This window comes from Oryctolagus cuniculus, chromosome 12 (assembly GCF_051225735.1).
Source record: "Oryctolagus cuniculus isolate XC-2025 breed Fujian yellow rabbit chromosome 12, ASM5122573v1, whole genome shotgun sequence".
In the NCBI taxonomy this organism is placed as follows: Eukaryota; Metazoa; Chordata; class Mammalia; order Lagomorpha; family Leporidae; genus Oryctolagus; species Oryctolagus cuniculus.
The window spans coordinates 109460971-109480289 of record NC_142878.1 but is presented as its reverse complement, the minus strand read 5'-3'; the positions used below and the strand labels follow the sequence as shown (position 1 = coordinate 109480289).

General features: G+C 65.9%; 1 protein-coding gene across 1 annotated transcript; it reads left to right on the top strand.

Annotated features, from left to right (window-relative positions):
- The first annotated feature begins 1954 nt into the window (after positions 1–1954).
- Positions 1955–19065, top strand: LOXL1 (lysyl oxidase like 1). Its single transcript, XM_070053425.2, has 7 exons — positions 1955–3411; positions 12750–12858; positions 15170–15307; positions 15637–15793; positions 16561–16656; positions 17274–17389; positions 18759–19065. The coding sequence occupies exons 1-7, from the start codon at positions 2154–2156 to the stop codon at positions 18763–18765; spliced, it is 1881 nt and encodes a 626-aa protein (XP_069909526.2). The 5' UTR covers positions 1955–2153; the 3' UTR covers positions 18766–19065.
- Positions 19066–19319: the final 254 nt, after the last annotated feature.

The window sequence follows — 19319 nt, the reverse complement described above, 5'->3', positions numbered from 1 at the left end:
GCCCTGCCTGGAAGCAGGAGGAGGACAGGAGGGAGGGAGTGGAAGGGACTGGGCAGGGGACGCCGGATCAAGACTGGAGATGGTGAGGGAGGAGGGGCGGGGGCCGCCCTTGGCAGATACACCACCACCACCCCCAAGTCAAGAGGAAAGAGAAAACAGCAGCCGTGGGTCTCCCGATCCTCTTGTCCCCTCCCCCCTCCCCCACGAGGCCACCAGAAAGGGCCTGTCACCCCCAGGCCACAGAGGGGGGCTGTGAACTCCCCTGGCTTCCAGGGAGCAGCGGGGCCAGGCCAGGAGCTGGCTCTAGGCGTCCCTGACTCGGATCTCGGCAGGGACGGGTGGCTGGCAGGCGTGCCGGCCTGGCCCGAGCAGTGTTCGGAGCAGTTTATTCAAACACGGCCTAACAGGAAACTTGGCTCCTCTGACTCACTGGGATTCGACCTTATTAAGAAAAAAGAAGGAGCAGCGGGAGCCGGCGGGTCGGGTTTCAGGCCAAGAGCTGGCTCCGAGGCAGAAGCCTGGGCCCTGATCGCCCCCACCCAAATCCCGAGGCAGCCCCTGCCCGCCCCACCCCCGTCTGGCTCCAGGAGGGGGTCCTGGGGGCCCCGACCCCGAGCCTTGCTCTGTGCTCTCCCGCACACACTCCTGCCCATCCCGCCTGGGGGTGCCCGCCTCCCCCTTCCTCTCCCGCTGCTGCCCCGAAGGACCCCAGGGATTCCAGGCAGCCGAGGCCAGCATTGCAGGGGGCACGCAGGAGGGAGGGAAGGCTTAACCCTCTAGGTCCCGGCCTCGGCCAGCCTGCCTCAGTGTCTCACTTGGGGAAGTCAGCCGCCTCAGCCACCGGCGCTGGGTGGGTGCTGGCCGGGGTACCCCCTCTCCCACCTCCCTGGTAGTCAGAGAGGAGATGCACCCCCAGACGTGGGATCAGATCTCCACCCTGAAGGAAAAAAATGCAATGGATGAGCAGCCCCTGCCGGCACGGATGGGGGCAGGTGGGGGCCCTCGGCAGAGGGGTGCCTGCTCTGGCTGCCTGCCCCATCCCCAGACAGAGGAGGAGGCTGCGGGGGTCCTTCTGGTCTTGTCTGTGGGCATGAGCGAGGGGGATTTCTGCCATGGATGCTGGGAGCGAGGCGGCAGAGGGCAGCGCAGGAGAAGCCTGAGTGGCATCCTGCCCAGGGTCACTTCCTGGAAGCTCCTCTTGGAGCCCAGAAGGGCATCTGAGTGTTGGAAGTGGCAACTGGGCAGCCGAGGGGTAGAGGGGCTTCCCTGGGGTCACCCGCAGCTTAATGGCATGGGAGCAGGACTCCCGAGCCCCCTGCCCTGGGTGACCGTCCTGATCCCTGGGTCTCACCGACCCTTGCATGCACTCAGGTTATGCCCCGGCTCTGCTCACTGGCACAGAGGTCATGGGAAAAGCAGATCTCTTCCATGATCTCACACTCCTGTTCTGTCCCACCCAGGACCCAGCCACCCCATTCTACAGACGGAGAAGGCGAGGCCAGGAAGTTTGCCAAGACTGAACCGCGGAAAACATCTTCACACTCAGGCTCAGGAACAGGGGGTCCTCCCCTGGGGCCCTGTAGACATCTGACTACAGGAAGGAGGGGTCCTGGGGTGGGGGGCGGGCCATCTAGACCTGGGGGGAGGGGTCAGGGGCTCCTTCCAGCCCTGGAAAGAAACCAGCAAATCAAATGGAAACCAGAGAGGGGCAGGCAGAGCAGAGCTGACCCCCCCACCCACCCACAGCCCCGCTCTGCCTGCCCGGCCTAAGGTCACACTGGCACGGACCTACTCCCTGCCTCTCCTTTAGGAGGGCAGGCTGGGAGCTCTGGGGACCGAGGGAGGCGGGCAGCTGCGGGACAGGCCACATAGCTAAAAGCCGGCGGGCCATAGGGCCGCGCGGAGGAGGCCCCAGCAGGCGGACCCGCCGACCCGAAGCCTCCCCAAGCTCGCAGCCCGCTGCTTATTCATTCGGAGGGGGGAAGCGCCTGTCCAGCGGCCAGCCAGTTGCGGGGCTAGCCATGTAAGGCCCCCCGGGTGGCCCTGCCCGCGAGCGCGCGCTTGTGCCCTGGGCACCGCCCCTGCCCTGCCCTGACCCCTTGGCCTCGACATGCTGTCATCGGAGGAGCCGTCCCGCTCGGGACAAGGCCAGAATGGACAAAGCTAGAGCCGGGGCAGGCAAGGAGTCCGTGGGAAGAGAAGCGCGCGCGCGGGGGCGCGCTCCAAGACAGCCGACCGGTGCACCAGGCCTCTGCGGGGCCACCATGGCTCCGACCCCGGCCGGCTGGCAGCTGGGGGCCCTGGTGTGGGGCGCCTGCCTGTGCGCGCTGGTGCGCGGGCAGGGCTCGGACCCGGCGCGTTGGCGGCAGATGATCCAATGGGAGAACAACGGGCAGGTGTACAGCCTGCTCAACTCGGGCTCCGAGTACGAGCCGGCGGGGCCTCGGAGCGCCCAGGCTAGCTCCCGAGTGCTGCTGGCCGGCGCGCCCCAGGCCCCGCCGCGGCGCAGCCACGGGAGCCCCCGGCGTCGCCAGGCGCCCTCCCTGCCCCTGCCCCTGCCCGGGCGCGTGGGCTCGGACACCGTGCGCGGCCAGGCGCGGCACCCGTTCGGCTTCGGCCAGGTGCCCGACAACTGGCGCGAGGTGGCCGTCGGGGACAGCACGGGCATGGCCCGGGCCCGCACCTCCGTCTCCCAGCAACGGCACGGGGGCTCCGCCTCCTCCTCCGTCTCGGCCTCGGCCTTCGCCACCACCTACCGCCAGCCGCCCTCCTTCCCACAGCAGCAGTTCCCCTACCCGCAAGCGCCCTACGTCAGCCAGTACGAGAACTATGACCCCGCGGCTCGGACCTACGAGCAGGGCTTCGTGTACTACCGCGGCGCGGGCGGCGGCCTGGGCGCAGGGGCGGCGGCCGTGGCCTCGGCCGGGGTGCTCTACCCGTTCCAGCCGCGGGCGCGCTACGAGGAGTACGGCGGCGGCGGCGGCGAGGAGCAGCCCGAGTACCCGGCGCAAGGCTTCCACCCGGGCGCGGAGAGGCCGTACGCGCTGCAGCCGCAGCCGCAGCCGCAGCCCCCCGACGGCCTGGACCGCCGCTACTCGCACAGCCTGTACAGCGAGGGCGCCGGGGGCTTCGAGCCCGCCTACCCCGACCCCGGGCCCGGCCCCGACGCGGCGCCAGCCGGCGGCGGCGACCCCCGCCTCGGCTGGTACCCCTCCTACGGTAACGCGCCGCCAGAGGCCTATGCGCCGCCGCGCGCCCCGGAGCCGCAGCCGCCCTTCCGCGTGCTGGAGCCGCCCTACCTGCCGGTGCGGAGCTCGGACGCGCCCCCGCCGCCCGGTGCGGAGCGCAACGGCGCACAGCAAGGCCGCCTCAGCGTGGGCAGCGTGTACCGGCCCAGCTCCAACGGGCGCGGTGAGTACCCGCCGCCCCGCGACTGACCGGGGCCTGGACCCTCTGCAGGGCTCACCTCCCAGCCCTCCCTCTCCACCTCCTCGCGCCTGGGGGGCCCCCCGGCGGTGGCCAGGGCGGCCTGGGATTGAACCCCAGGGATGGGGGGACCAGCCGGGCTCTGGGAGGGGAGGTACCTTCCAGATCTGGCTCTTAGGTCCCCTGAGGACAAAGGAAAGGGCCCAGGAGATGCCCCGGCCAGCTCCCCGTGGGAGGCAGGGAGGGGTCCCTCTCTGGGCATCTGTGAGTGCCTCCACTAGCAAAGCAGGAGAAGGGGCTTCCTCCCAGGCCGGACGGTTGGCCTAGGCTGCAAGGATTTAAGGAGATGCCCAGGCTCTCAGTAATCAAGATAAGCACCACTTCCTGCATGGGGAAAGTATCAAGAAATCCACCAAGGGAGAGCATCCAAAGGTTCGATCCAATCAGATCCAGGCACCCTGAGCCACAAGGATCCTGTGTTTGTCTGAATTGTGGGTGTTTTGTTCATCACCGACTTCTTGCATGCATTTTGATTTTAAAAAAAATATTTATTTATTGGAGAGGCAGAGTTACAGAGAGAGAGATCTTCCATCTGTTTGTTCGCTCCCCAGGTGGCTGCAAAGGCCAGGGCTGAGCCAGGTGGAAGCCAGGAGCTTCTTCCTGTGTCCCACGTGGGTGCGGGGACCCAAGCACTTGGGCCACCCTCCGCTGCTTTCCCAGGCCACAGCAGGGAGCTGGATGGGAAGTGGAGCAGCCGGGGCTGAGCCGGGTCCGTATGGGCTGCTGGTGTCACAGGCAGCAGCACGGCCCTGCCCTGCTTTGGTTTTTTATTTAAATGGTGCCTTAAATACCAGTTCTCTTGGTTACACAGTTTTTTGGATGCTCCCGAGATGGGTGCCTTCCTGGCCTCACTCCCCTCACCCCAGTCCTGACCCGGCCAGGGGAGTGGCGGGAGTCACAGGCCAGGTGGACAGTCACTCTAGCTTTCTCTGGGTGCACAGATGGCCTGGTCTTGGGGAGGCCTTGCGTGACACTGTGGGGTGGGCGGCCCACCCCCCGCTGTCCCAGACTCCCCTTCTTGCTGTCCCTGTGGGGTGGCTGCTTTTCAGTCCGGGTTCCTGGTGCACGTGCAGCCTGGCTGCCCTCCTTCCCATGATCCTCTGCTCTCCTCCTTGTCTCCAGCCCCACTGGCTTGGGTGCTGGGCTGCTGTTGAGGGTGCTGCTGGACCCCTCGCCAGGGCAGAGGCTTGTCCGGGGACTCGTGCTGAGTCCCACTTGAGAGCCTCAGGAGCTCAGGGTGAGGCCGGCGGCCCCTCCGGCAGAGGTGCCCATAGCCACAGGTGTGCTGCACCTGTGCCTCACCTGCTCAGAGCCCACCCCAGGGGGCTCAGCTTTGTTGGGAGTGTGTTGCTTAGAATGCAAGCCCTTGGCTGTATGAGGCTCGGCCACAGGGGCCCCGCCTCTGGGCAGAGGAGGGAGCGAACACTGCCCACGTCCGGTGCTGGCAGAGCCGGGCCTGGACCTCACATTTGGGCTCTGAGCCAGCGGGCTTTCCGAGGCCCCTCTTTGCCTGTCTGAGCTGCTGAAAGCCCAGTTGGTTGTTAGGAGCAAGGTCATGTTGCGGGAGTGGAAGGGCAAGGTCATGTTGCGGGAGTCGGGGGGTGCTTGGTGCTCAGTGGGACCTCGGCCACTGCCCCTGAGCCCCCCAGTTCAGTTGGGTCAAAGACGCTTCTGCGCTGGAGGCGGTCAGTCACGCCTCAGGTGCCTGGAGTCCAGGCCTGGCCTGAGGGAAGCAGGCTGTGGTAGGTGAGCACGGTGGGGAGAGGGGTGCTAGGCAGGGGCTCAGGGGGGACTTCCCGGAGGAGGAGGTTCTCCAACCATCTCTAATTATGGAGGCCATGGGGTGGGGGCAGAGTGGGAGCAGTGGTCCCCCTGCATCTCCTCGAATTCCCCCCTCCCCACCCTGCTAGCCCAGGACCGTGGAAAATCCCAGCACAGAGACGGCCAAGCCTTGTACTTGAGATCAGACCCCCAGCCCGAGTGTGGGAGCCCAGGGCGGATTCTCAGAGCCTGACTTCATCTCTGCTGGCCGCACACCCAGGGGTCTGAGGCTGGGCGCTGGCAGCCTGCGCGAGCGTGGGCGTGGACGCGGCCTCCCAACACCAAACACATGTGACCGCCGCCCACGCCTGCCCCACAGGTGCCTTCCCCTCCTCCTGGGCGTCCTGTGATGCCAGGCTGCTGTCTGCAACTCTGAAACACATCCCAGACAGAAGGCAAGAAAGAGGCCCAGCTCGGGCAGCAGATCCTGGCCGAGAGGCCGGGAGGGGCCGCCGCGTCCCCTGCCCTGTGCCGCTGCTGGCCTCTCCTCTCCCAGCATCCTCCCCACGAAAGCCACAGCTGCCCGGCCAGGACCTTCCCCTCACAGCCCCGCCGATGCACCGGCCGCGGCTGGCCTCCAGGGGCATCTCTGGTGTCTGCGCCAGCCTTGGCCTCCCTGCTGCATCCCCCAGCCTGGCCTCTGGTCCCAGTCTCTCCATCCTACTTGTGGAGCAGACAGAAGGTTGCTCTCGGCTCTGCTGGGGAGAACGTTGGGGCTCCCTGGGGGCCCCAGCACTGCCTTCCTCCTGCGCTGGGACCCCACATCCTGAGCCTGTTGGTTGCATCGTCCTGTACCCACTGTGCTTCTGGGGTGTCCCCCCATCACGCCTCAGTCCCTGAGAGCGGCCCTGGCTCCCTGCATCGGAAGGAGCTCCCAGGCTGTGTGCCGCGTGTGCAGTGCACAGCCCCCTAACTCCCCAGCCTCTGCCTCCCGGGCCCGGGCTGCCCATCTGCAGCGGGGGAAGGTTAGGCTGCTGCACACTTCCCTCCCAAGTGCAGAATAACCACGCAGTCCTTTTTTTTTTTTTTAATGTTTTGTGCATCAGCCTCATCCATGTGGTCACTCAATCATTCAACACGCTGCTGTTCATTATAGTCCAGGCCCTGACTGTGACAGAGCAGGGTGGGACAGTGAGTGTGAGAGACCCCAGGAGCCCGAGGCCAGCCTCCCGCCCCGGCCCCTCCCGGCGTGGTGTCAGCGAGGAGCCCCGTGTGGCCCCGGTCCCGGAGCCGTCAGGTGGACTCCCTTGTCCTGAGGTGGGGACCCGGTCACCCATTGTGCAGATGGAGACACTGAGCCCTGGCAGGTTGGGCGCTGGGCCCTGGAGCCAGTCCCAGCTCAGCCTCCTCCCTGAAGCCACCAGGCTGCTCTTCCGAAAGAAATGGAGTCTCCGGGCTGGGGGTCTTGCACGTGAGAGTCAGGGCTGCGGAAAGAGGAGCCTGGGTCCCCCGGTATCTGAACACACAGGCGCTTCCCCTCGGTCGGTGTTCATTGTTTGGGGTGTCCATCCCCTGGCAAAAGTGAAAGTTGGCTTTTTGCATCTGGGGGTTGGGGGAGTGGGGAGGGGGCAGTCACTGGTGCCTTGGGTGGTGCCCGGCTGCGGACTTGGTCTGGAGTTCAGGCCTTTCGTCCCCTCTCCCGGTCTCCTGACCCCGGGTCCCTGGTGTCCTCTGCTCTCAAAGGGCCCCTCCCCAGGAGCCGCCAGTGCCGCTCCTCCCGGAGCCAAGAACACGTGGAAAACTCCCGCGGGCGAGGGAGGGAGGGGGAGGAGGCAGCCGCACCTGCTTCCAGTTCCTGTGCCCGGCATTCCTGTGGGGCTGCTGGGGCCGGAAGGAGAGGCCCAGACTGACCCCTCCTCTGGCGCTCGCCCAGCGCCTGGTTACCACAGGCAGCTGGAGCTGGCGGGCTTTGGTTGGGATCCAGGATACGGAGTGAGGGCTGGGCCTGGGTCTCCCTCCCCTGCTGATGGGTGCCCCAGGAAGTGGGCGTGCAGGACCACCCAGGAACAGGGAGTGCCAGCCCAGGAGGGGCTCAGGGTGGAGAGGCAAAGGCCCGGCTGTGGGCTACCTGGAGCCCCGGCTTTGCCAAGCCCAGAACTGATCCTCTTGCCCTCTGGAATCAAGCGTAGCCTCAGCCTGGTAACGCGTCACCAGACCCCAGCGTGGGGTGTTCATTCGTGTGCTGCCCTCGGTGTGCAGGTGCCAGGCCCCGGGTCCGGTGCAGGCTCAGCCCTGCTCACATGCAGCCCACCAGCTCCTGGCCCCCTGCACCCGCTTCATCCTGTGAGACCTGGGCACAGGCAGAGGGACACTAGCGCCCGCCCTGTCCCCATAAGGAATGCAGTCATTCCACGAGTGTGCAGTGGCTCCCTGTGTGCTGGGCACTTTCTGGCACGGAGCTCGCAGCGGTGAACGGGCACAGAATCGTTGCCCTGTGGGTCTAGGTCTCTGTGTGTGAGCGGCATCAGCGAGGGGGTGGAAGCAGGTGGTAGGCGCTGTGGGGGAAGTGAGGCAGGCAAGGGAGCGCAGGAGTGGGGTGGGGGGAGCAGCCCGTGCAAGGGTGGGTCCGGAGGCCAGGGCTCAAGTGCTGCTGGGGGGCTGCCCACTGACCCTTGGGTTCAGACTCCTGGAGAGGCCAAGTTGAGACCCCAGAGCACCCCAGCGCCTCATCCTGAGCCATCAGGGCTGGGTTCTGGAGGCAGCGGGGAGCCATGGAAGGCTCTGGGCCCAGCTTGTGTGCCCTCGTAGCTCATCCGCCGGGCTGCCTGCCCCCGGGAACAGGTGTGGCGCCGTTGGCTGGCGCTGACAGGGCTCGTCTTTATTCCAGAATGCCCTGGAGAGCACCCACCCACCCGCCCACCTGCTGAGCGGAAGCACCCGCTTGGCTCCTGTTTGTTTATCTGTAGCCCCCAGCCCAGGAGAGTAGTGGGCAACATACCTTCCAGATCCAGGCAGCAGGCTGAACCCCCCCTCCCCGGAGACGGGGAGCTGAGGGAGGGAGGGGCACACACAGCTCACACCCAGGACGGGGCAGCAGGGACCGTCTGTGGGTCCAACCCAGGGTGGAAGGACTGGGTGGGCTTCTCCCAGCAGCCCCTTTGTCGGGGCCCTCCTGGAGCATCTGGGGGGGGACACTGATCCTCCATGCTGGCTGCCTTTGGGGGCTGATCCGCTGTTGGTCAGCCGACCCGAGGACCTGACCCCGCGCCCTTGACCTTCTGGCCCAGGCTCTGCACAGCCTGTCGCCAGCACTTCCCTGGACAAGCACCTGGCAGCTCCAGGCCATGAGTGCAGGGTGGGGGTGCAGCACAGGGGAAGCCATTGGAAGTGGACAGATGAAGGTGGTGAGGCCTGGAGAGGGGCTGGGTCTGCCCAGGGCCACTACGAGGGTCTCAGAAGAGGAACCCAGGCTCCTGCTTTCCTCCCGGGAGCAGAGGACGGGACACTCCCTGGGGAGCCCGAGCCAAGCCACCCACACACCCTTCCCTGGATGGCTGGGGCTTGGGAGGAGCTGAGCATGGTTGGAGGTGACCCAGAACTCAGGGAGGGAGCTGGGCCAGAGCCCTGGCCGGGCTGTCCAGCACCCCGAGTCCTTGGTGACAAGCAGCTGGGGTGGGGGCGGGGGCGGGGGCGGGGGTGGGGGCCGTCTGCGCCAGGGAGAGGAGCAGGAGTGGGCATCCACTTCAGGAGTCACACCCACCTCCACCGTCTGGGTTCAAAGCCACATCCGACAGCCCCGGGAGAGCAGGAAGGTTAAAAATGAACAAACAAAAGCTGAATGAGACAGGGAGGGGGCCCTGGCCAGATGCGCGAGGATGGTGGCTTTGCTCCCAGCTGGGGGTTGGCTCACTTCCTGGGTGGCCAGGTCCCCTGATGGATCCGTCCTCTCTGAGCCCGCATGGGCAGCCCCCCTGGGGTGGAGGCTGGGTGACTCCATCTGTGTGCTGGGCACGAGGCTGCAGCCCTTCCTCAGAAAGACCCTCCCCCCAGGACCTTCCTTCACAATGTACTCCGCCCCCCACCCTGCTGGGTCCAGCTTCACTCAGCCCTGCGATGGCATATAGCCAGGGAGCACAGCACAGCTCCCTGGAGCGCCTGCCAGCCTGGGGCCTCGGCAGGGGTCCTGAGGAGGGGGGTGGAGGGACCTGGGCTGCTGCCTCTGGGGGCACAGGAACACAGACAGCCACACAACAAGTGGCTCCCCCTGGTGTCCAGGCAGGTGTCATTCATCTGTGGCCATTCAGAGTCACACTGGTGACTCCTGGAGGTCCTGGGTGGGGGAGGCGGCTGTGACTCACAGCTTAAGGGTGGAGGCAGTCACCACTGTGTGCACCCAGCAGCTTACCCGATACAGTCTGTATATTTGTGCAGAAGTCATTTATTTATAAAATGAAGAGTGGCTGTGCGTGTGTGTGGGGGCCAGTATTGGGCATAGGTGGGGCCTGGGATCTGCTCTGTGGGCTGCCCAGACTCATGGGGTGACCGCAGGCGAGCTCAGTGCCTTCTCCCGGCCTCCGTTTCCTCTTGTCTTGGCAGCAGGGGGCGGTGCGTGGCGGTGGGTGTTGGGCCAGTGGTCCTTGAGGCAGTGGGAGGGCCTTGAGCCAGTGGGTCAGCCCTGGAGTAAACGCTGCTGGCATCCAGGCTCTGTTCTTAGGGAGGCTCCCATCGGTGGGGGGGGATGCGGTGGGTATGGTGAGGCCTCGCTGCCTGCCAGCATGGCCTGGGGTGTCACTGCCCACCAGGGAGACTTCCTGCCCCAGCCTGGTGTTCCCCAATAGTAAGAGGACAACGATGACCATGGCCATGGTCACAGCCAGGAGTATGATCAGGGTCAGGGCTCAGGATGTGTCAGGGTCAGAGTTCAATGTTTGATCAGGATCAGAGCTCAGTCTCTGACCAGGATCAGGGCTCAGGGTGGGACCAGGATCAGGGCTCAGTGTGGGACCAGGATCAGGGCTCAGTATGGGATCAGGATCAGGGCTCAGGGTGTGTCCAGGATCAGGGCTCAGGGTGTGTCCAGGGTCAGGGCTTAGGGTGTGTCCAGGATCAGGGCTCAGTGTGGGACCAGGATCAGGGCTCAGTATGGGACTAGGATCAGGGCTCAGGGTGTGTCCAGGGTCAGGGCTTAGGGTGTGTCCAGGATCAGGGCTCAGTGTGGGACCAGGATCAGGGCTCAGTGTGGGACCAGGATCAGGGCTCAGTATGGGACCAGGATCAGGGCTCAGGGTGTGACCAGGATCAGGGCTCAGTGTGGGACCAGGATCAGGGCTCAGGGTGTGTCCAGGATCAGAGCTTAGGGTGTGTCCAGGGTCAGGGCTTAGGGTGTGTCCAGGATCAGGGCTCAGTGTGGGACCAGGATCAGGGCTCAGTATGGGACTAGGATCAGGGCTCAGGGTGTGTCCAGGGTCAGGGCTTAGGGTGTGTCCAGGATCAGGGCTCAGTGTGGGACCAGGATCAGGGCTCAGGGTGTGTCCAGGATCAGAGCTTAGGGTGTGTCCAGGGTCAGGGCTTAGGGTGTGTCCAGGATCAGGGCTCAGTGTGGGACCAGGATCAGGGCTCAGTATGGGACTAGGATCAGGGCTCAGGGTGTGTCCAGGGTCAGGGCTTAGGGTGTGTCCAGGATCAGGGCTCAGTGTGGGACCAGGATCAGGGCTCAGGGTGTGTCCAGGATCAGGGCTTAGGGTGTGTCCAGGATCAGGGCTCAGTGTGGGACCAGGATCAGGGCTCAGTGTGGGACCAGGGTCAGGGCTCAGGGTGTGTCCAAGGTCAGAGCTCAGTGTGGGACCAGGATCAGGGCTCAGTGTGGGAACAGGGTCAGGGCTCAATGTGGGACCAGGATCAGGGCTCAGGGTGTGTCCAGGGTCAGGGCTCAGTGTGGGACCAGGGTCAGGGCTCAGTGTGGGACCAGGATCAGGGCTCAGTGTGGGGCCAGGAGCAGCACCAGCCCTCGCTGCCCTGGGCCCCTTCAGATCCTGCAGAGGGAGGGTCGGCCACAGGGCTGTGTGCAGCCATCTGTGTAGGATTTATTGGCCCTGGGCCTGGTCGGGGCGGCAGGCTGTCTGGTGCCGAACTCTCGGGTCCCGTGAGGCTGTGGGCCAGCCGCCCCACCCCCGCACAGGGCCGAGCCAGGCCCTGGAGGACAGGCAAGGGGACCACTCCTCTCTTCCTCACCCCTCCCCCAGGCTTCTGGGAAGCAGAGCCTGAGCAGCGGCTCCCAGCTGGTTTGGGGGCCTGAGGGTCCCTTAGGAGGGACTGCAAACATTCCTGGGGGCTCGAGTAACGGGGCCTGGGCCGGCCAACAGCTCCCCAGCAGCCAGGAGCCACCTCATCGGCACCCACCCTGTGCTCCAAGCTGCCTCTCCTTCCAAGTAGGTGTGGTCAGCCCGGCTGCCTGACCGGCTCCCCACGAGGCCCAAGCCCCAGGGAGGGCAGGGCCGAGCCGGGCACCCAGGGTGTGCCCAGGGAAGGGCAGGCGCGTCTGTCCAGGGCTGGAAGCCCAAGCGCCCCTCCTCGACTGGGCCTGAGGGAGGCTCCTACTTGCAGGAAGGAGGCCCAGGGCAGTCTGCAGCCCCTCAGCCCTCTCCCCAGACCCCTCCCCCTTAGGTGGGTGGCTGAGCCCGGATAGGACAGGACTCCTTGCCCCCGCCCCCGCCCGAGCCGGCCGCTTCCTGTTCAGCATGCGGTCAGCACACCTGCATCTCGTTTCCACTCATTCCAGGGAACTCTGGCTGAGACGCACGCTCGCACCAGCAGCGGGGCGCCCAGACCCCTGTCTCTCTGTGCCGCGTGCTGGGTCCAAGGGTTCACGAGAGCTGGTGCCGTCCCCAGACCCGCCCTGTGTGCTTGGTGCTGGGCTCTGCAGGGGCCGCAACTTGGACACCAGGGGAGGGCGTGAGCAGGGCTGAGGGCCCGTGGCTGGGAGTGGAAGGGGTGCCATGCGCCTGGGGGACGGGGACTAGGGCCTGCCTGGAGGGTGGGGCTGAGCCCCGCTCCCCACCGGCCAAGGACCCTGCCCGCCTGGTCCACCCCTCCCGCCAACCAGCGTCCACCTGGCGCTGCCCAGGAGCCTTCTGGGACCCACTCCAGGCCAGCCCCGGGCTCTCTCGGTGGCTGGGGGAGCTGGGGACACTGGGAGTGGCTCCAACAGGAAATGGCTGGGTTCACTGGGTCCTGCCTCCAGGCCTTTGTTCACTGCTGCTCCCCTGCCAAGAATACCCTCTCCTCCCTCTGCTCCTGCATTCCACCGCCCTCTCTGGCTTGCTCACGTCCCCAGCCCTCCCGGAGGGTTTCCGGGACTCCATACCCCCCCAAGAGCACTGGCTGCCTCACTTCCCGGGGTGCAGGGCCCGAGGACACTGGCAGGGGGCGACTGTCTCTGGGCACGGGCACTGGCACAGCCGGCCTGACTCCGCTCCCTCCCCCCAACCTCCCGCCCGCTGCAGGCCTCCCTGACCTGGTCCCCGACCCCAGCTATGTGCAGGCGTCCACTTACGTGCAGAGAGCCCACCTGTACTCACTGCGCTGTGCCGCCGAAGAGAAGTGTCTGGCCAGGTAAGCCCACCCCAGCCAGGCTGCCCAGGAGCTACGAGACCCTGGCCTGCCCCCAGGGGACTGGGGGCAACTGGCATTTCTGTGTTCATCCCTACACAAGGAAGCGGTGACACCCACCACGCGGAGGAGCCAACGCCTTTCCCACCTGAGCTGTGCTCCTGGGGAGGTCCCCTAAGGTGGAGGACCTGGGAGCCCCAAGCACAGAGGCCAGCTGCTTCTGCCAGGTCCCAGCGGGGTGCATGGGCGTGGCTGTCGGAGGGGACGCAGACCGGTCTGCTTAAACCCAGTTTCCATGAGGGCGGGGGAGCTGCCGGCCCTCTCATTCCTGGGAGGGTCGTCCTCCTGCACAGCTCGGTTTGTGTTCCGTCCCCGTCCTTGGGGGATGGCTCCCTGTGCTCAGAGCTGGCCAGGGAGTATGCTGGTTTGCTGCTGTACCTGGCATCCCAGGGACAAAAGCCCTTGTTTTTCTCAATGACTTGCTTTAAAAAAAATTTTTTTGTTTATTTTTTTAAAGGCAGAGCTGGAGAGAGAGAGAGAAAGAGAGAGAGAGAGGGAGAGAGTTCTTCCACATGCTGGTTCACCCCCCAAGTGGCCAGAACAGCCAGGGCTGGGCCAGGCTGCAGCCAGGAGCCTGGAACACCATCCAGGTCTCCTATAGAGAGGGCAGGGGCCCAGAGACTCGGGCCCTCTTCCACTGCTTTCCCAGGTGCATTAGCAGGAAGCTGGATCGGAAGTGGAGCAGCCGGGACTCAAACCCCTGTTCAGTTAGGGGGTGCCTGGTGCACCACAGTGCTGCCAGCCCTCCTTGCTTTGTTTTTGACCTTTGAACTCCCTCTTTGCTTTACTTTGAAACCTAGGAAACTTGGAGCCCCAACCTTTTCTTGTTTCTAGAACTTCTGGTTCACAGGCACTCAGCATGGTGGCCACACACCCCTGCCCATGAGGGACAAGGCAGGGAACTCACCAGGAGGTAACTCGGCCCAGTCTGGCTTACAGACAGAAGCAGCATCTGGGACCAAACAGGGCTGGTTTATCTCCTGGTGATGACGGTGCATGGTGTCATCTACCGCGCACTGCTCCACGGCCCTGCCCCTTCCCTGTCCTGACTCCTTGTGGCTGCCCTGCCCCAGCCTCAGCTGTCACCTGCGGACCCCCGGGGCATCGCACGTGCCCAGGGTGGGAGGGAGGAGGTGGCGGCAGCCTGCCCTGCCTGTCCCCCTGGGGACCTCCTAGCCTGGCTGCAGATAAGGGCTCCTCACTCGCACCCGGAGAGCGGAGACAAGCCGCAGCAGCGGCTAGGAGCCAGAATGAGTGTTCCCAGGCCAGAGGCCGTGCGAGGTCAGACCGGGGAGGGGGTGGCACGGGGGTGGCAGACCCAGCGCAGCCCCCTCCCGTGCGGGCCGGCTCACGCCACGCTCCCTGTGGCCAGGGTCCCGCTCCTCGGCAGGGCGTTTTCCCACGGTGAGCAGCGGGCAGGGCGCCACGAGCAGACACAGCCCAGACCCAGACGGATTCCCAGACACGGCCTGGCAGACGGGAGCCCCTGCCTGCCGTCCAGACATCCTCCCCAGAGCTGAGCCTCCACTGGCCACCTCACGTCCCAGACCTCCGTGACTGCCAGAGACGCGCCCCTGAGGCCAGCCAGGACAGCTGTCCGCGGTCTGCGGGGGAGGGAGGGGCCTCCGTCAGCCCTCCCGCCCCAGCTGCTCGGGTGGGCGCGCACTGTGTGCCCCTGTGTCTCCCCAAGAGGCTGGAGGCTGGACTTGCCTGTGCGTGGGGCTCAGCAGGTGTGCTGTGAATGGGCAGATCAGACCACTGGCCATGGGCCATGCACTTGGGGACAGGTGGCCTGGGCACACCCAGCCTGGCGCTGGGCACGTGTAGCATCACGGCATGCTGCAGGCTGTGCTGTTGGCGTTCACAGGCAGTCTGAGGCCTCTCGGTGGAGCAATCAGGGCAGACTCACTGGAGGAGGAGGCTGGATGTGGCCTGGAGTTTGCATGGGCCAACACGTGGATTAGGGAAAGAGCTAAATGTGTTTGCTGGAACATGGGTGTGGGAAGACAAACGGAACCAGGACAGTGCAGAGGCTCCACCCACTTCCCTGGGACTCAGGGGCCCTCGCAGAGCCTTCACAGGATGGTAGAGCCCCCCCTGGATCTGTGTCTCCTCCCCACCAGGAGCCAGCCCTGGCGACGTCACCTGGCAGCTGCAGGGGCCGGGCCAGGAGAGAGAGAGGAAGAAGGAGGGGTGGGAGGGGGCCGGGCAGGGGCGTCTGTGACCCACTGGGGTCTCCCCTCCCGTCCCTCAGCACAGCCTACGCCCCCGAGGCCACCGACTACGACATGAGGGTGCTGCTACGCTTCCCCCAGCGCGTGAAGAACCAGGGCACCGCGGACTTCCTGCCCAACCGCCCGCGGCACACCTGGGAGTGGCACAGCTGCCACCAGTGAGTGCGGCAGCCGTGGAGCCACTGGCTGCGGGGCCCCGGGGCAGGTTTGCAGGGGAGCCTTAGCCAAAGCTTCCGTGGGGGTGGGGGCGGTCCCCCACTGGAGGGGGCCTGATGAGGAAGCTCAGAGGGCCCAGGCAGGTGGGGGGAGCGAGAGACGCTGCCCCCGTGGCAGCCAGACAGACGACCGCAAAGGCCCTGGCGGTCACCGCGAGGTCACCTGGGGCTTGTCTCAAGGGGACAGGAGCAGAGACCCTGGGGGGGGGGGAGCTGGGGGTGGGAGGGGAGACAAGGCCCTCCCTCTCCTCTCCTCTCGCCTCTGCCCCCAGACACTACCACAGCATGGACGAGTTCAGCCACTATGACCTGCTGGACGCTGCCACGGGCAAGAAGGTGGCCGAGGGCCACAAGGCCAGCTTCTGCCTGGAAGACAGCACCTGTGACTTCGGCAACCTCAAGCGCTACGCGTGCACCTCCCACACCCAGGTTGGGCTGGCGCCACCGGCCTGGAGCACAGAGTGCCAGGAACGGGCCCAAGCCGGCGGCGGGGGGCAAGGCCAGCTGAGGCGGGCTCACCACTCGGCTCCCGTCAGAGGCAGGGCCCCCTCTCCTGTCCCCAGGGCACCAGGTCCTGCCCAAGTCCTGCCCAGGTCCTGCCCAGGTCCCCTCCTAGGGCTGGCGCCTGGGTGGCACACGCCCCAGCTGTCTGTCTGACGCACCCCTTACTCTAACCAAGATGGCCAGGGCAGCCACATAGGAAGGAAGAGGGGTTCCTCCCTGCTCAGAGTCGGGCGGTCGCTGAGGCTGGTGCATGGAGGACGGGCCCGTGATGAGCGGGGAGAAGCTGGGCCACGCTCTGCTGAACCCACCCCCTCTTCTGGGGAGACCCCTCCACTGCCCACAGACCTCCCTGCTGCACCCCGCAAAGAGATCAGCCCTCCACCCTTAACCTTTAACCCCAAACACCTGAGACTTTGGGGTGTAGACACCTGCGTGAGTTGGGGGAGCCAGGTCCAGTCAGAACCATGGCCTCTCCGTCTGCCCAGGTCCCTCGCTGCCCGCCTGCTGCCCGTTCCTCCCTCCGCCTCTCCCAAGCATCTCCCTGGCTGCCTCCAGCCCTTCTGGCCAGTTCCCCTTCACTCTCTGGTATTCCTGTCCATGGCCACCCTCAGCAGCTGCCCCGGACAGGGCAGGGTTGTGGCAGGCCTCGGGGGCGGCTCCGAGCAGCCCCCAGCCGCCTCCTCCTTTCCTAGGGCCTGAGCCCAGGCTGCTACGACACCTACAACGCCGACATCGACTGCCAGTGGATCGATATCACCGACGTGCAGCCGGGGAACTACATCCTCAAGGTGGGGCTCCTGCTCTGGGCTACCCCTGTCCCCCTCCCACACACACCCCGCCCAGAGCGGTCCCCGGGGACCCAGCTGTGCGTCCATCTGAAGCTGAGGTACGGGACGGGCGCTGCCTTGTTTCATGACAGCCCCAAGGGACCATCAGCGGTTGTGACACAGGACCTGAGAGCAGGGGCCCGCGGGCCCTGTGGTCCACAGGCAGAGGGGGTTTCGTGCCGTCTAGGGGAGGATGGGAGGGGAGGGCCAGCCGCAACTCCTACAGGGGCCCCTGCACAGCTGAGGGCTCCTGTGGCTGAGAGCCCCTTCCCGCCCCCCTGAACTCGCCTCGTCCTGCCCTCCCTTGCTGAGGAGTGAGCTAACGACACAGCACGTCTGTGAGTGTGGCCTCACCTGGGAAAGGTAGCCTCAACCCCTCCCTTCAGGCACCCAGTAGGGGCGGGACCCCGGAAGAGGGCGGAGCAGGGCTGTCTCAGCCGCACCCTCTCCATCTCCCGCCTCCCGCCCTGTCACTCAGTGTCCATCTGCCCGTCAGCCCCTCCGCCACTGTCCCTAGTGAGCAGGTGAAATGCAGCCCCCTCCTCCCTCCCTCCCTCCCTCCTGTCGTCTCTCTGCAGGTGCACGTGAACCCCAAGTACATGGTCTTGGAGTCGGACTTCACCAACAACGTGGTGCGATGTAACATCCACTACACGGGTCGCTACGTCTCCACCACAAACTGCAAAATTGTCCAGTAAGAGCCCGCCCAGCCCTCCCCGCCCCAGTGCCCGCCCTGCCTCCGCAGCAGTGCGGGAGACACCTGCGCTGCGGGTCACCCCGAGGGCCCAGCACAAAGAGCTTGTGTCTGTGCTGCCCCCAGCGGAGGGCTCATGGCGGGACTCGGGGACCGGAAGTGGCTCTGGCTGGAATGAGCCCTCCCTGCTGGCCGTGCTCGGCCCCTGCCATCCGTCCCCAGCTGGCTCGCATCAGCCCCTCTCACGGCTCCACACAAGCGCTGTGCACACTGACCCCGGCTCCCAGCAGGCCCAGGCTGCTCCCTGCGGATGTCAGATGTCTGATGAAACGAAAGCCACACTTTGCCGATTCAGAGCAGTGTCTGTCGTCCGAGAGCTCCAAGCTCTGGTGCACAGCTGGGGACAAGCGGGACAGACTCAGAGGCCACCGTGGACTCTGTCCCGAGTGTGTGCTTAGTAGTGGACGGCAGGGGAAGAGGTGATGCCTGTGATGAGAGCCAGGCCCAGAGTGTGACCAGGGTCAGGGTCAGGGTCAGCGTGTCCTCACGATGGGTGACAGTTTAGAGTAGCCCCACTGACCCTTGGCCTTCCCTTCCATCCCCAGTGTTCTCGGGGGCTCCTGGCTTGCACCCTTGGCATCCCACACCCAGGCCTCCTGCTGGGGGCCGCCCCATGGTGGTTCTCCAGTGGGGCTCGGACAGGGTTGTCCAGGGCGCAGAGAGCGCCGGGGGCGCCCGCCTCCTGCCCCATCCCCCACAGGCCTGCTGCAGCCCTCCTCTCCCAGCGCCTGTGTCAGGCGCTTGTGCCCAGGTTGGGGAGGCTCCCCAGGAAGTGGTCCTGGGAAGGCGGTAGGGGGGCTCCTGTGAGCAGGGTCCCCCGCGGCCCCAGGCCTGCAGCGATGCCTCCCCCGGCCCCCTCCTCGTCCCCATACCCCCCACCCCCCGCCCAGAGCTCTTTACATAAGTGCTTGGCAAGGCCGAGTCTCATTAGAGCGGCCCCGTGACCCTGACCGCAGGCGGCCGGCTGGGCCAGCGTGCACAGGAAGCCGGACGCGGCGTTCCCAGAAATGACTGACGCCTGTGGGTTTCTGAGCAGGAAGAAGGAGGCTTAAGGAAAAAAAATAATACTAATAAGGAAGAAAGTATTTCCAGACTACAGCAGGGCCGCTAAATGCCCAGGACGCAGTGGAGGGCCGGGGCTGGGCGGGGCGTACGCGGACCCTGCTCTGGGCAGCAGGGGGTCCCCAACACCCTTCCTATATGGCAGCGCCGCCCGGGCCTGGGCCCCCACGCAGGGCCAGGAAGGCCAACGACCCTGACCTCGCAGCCCGCCCTTGACCTGCCCTCCACCTGAATCTTGTCTTCGCAGATCCTGATCTCGGAGGGACGGAAGCCGGTCTCTCCCCGTCCCAGGAGGCCCTGCTCCCAGGCAGCGTCCGCCGAGGGGCCCGGACCCCAACCCACGAGCGGGCTGCAGCTGGTGCTGGGGTGGGGGCGCCCCTTCCTGCGGGGGCAAAGGGTCACCGAGGGCCGAGGCCGCGGGCACCCCCAGCCCGCTAGGCCCTGTTCTGCCCCTTTCTCTGCCACTTCGTTTTGTCAGTTGTTGGTTTTTGTTTTTATTTTTTGTTTTTATATTTGGGCCCCGGGTCCGTGCTGAATAAAACGAGGGTTTTCTACTCCGTGGCCCTGCACGTGGTCCCCAGGTGGGTGGGGTTGGCCACACTTCCTGGTGGGCTCAGGGACCCACCTCACCTTTGGCCGTAGCTCCACGGCCACCTCCAGGGGCCAGGGACCAAGAATGCAGCTCTGGGAGAAGGACAGGAGGGGTGGGCAGCCCCCGCGCCCTTGGCCCTGAGGAGGGGTGGACGGCCCCCGCGCCCTTGGCCCTGAGGAGGGGTGGGCGGCCCCCGCGCCCTTGGCCCTGAGGAGG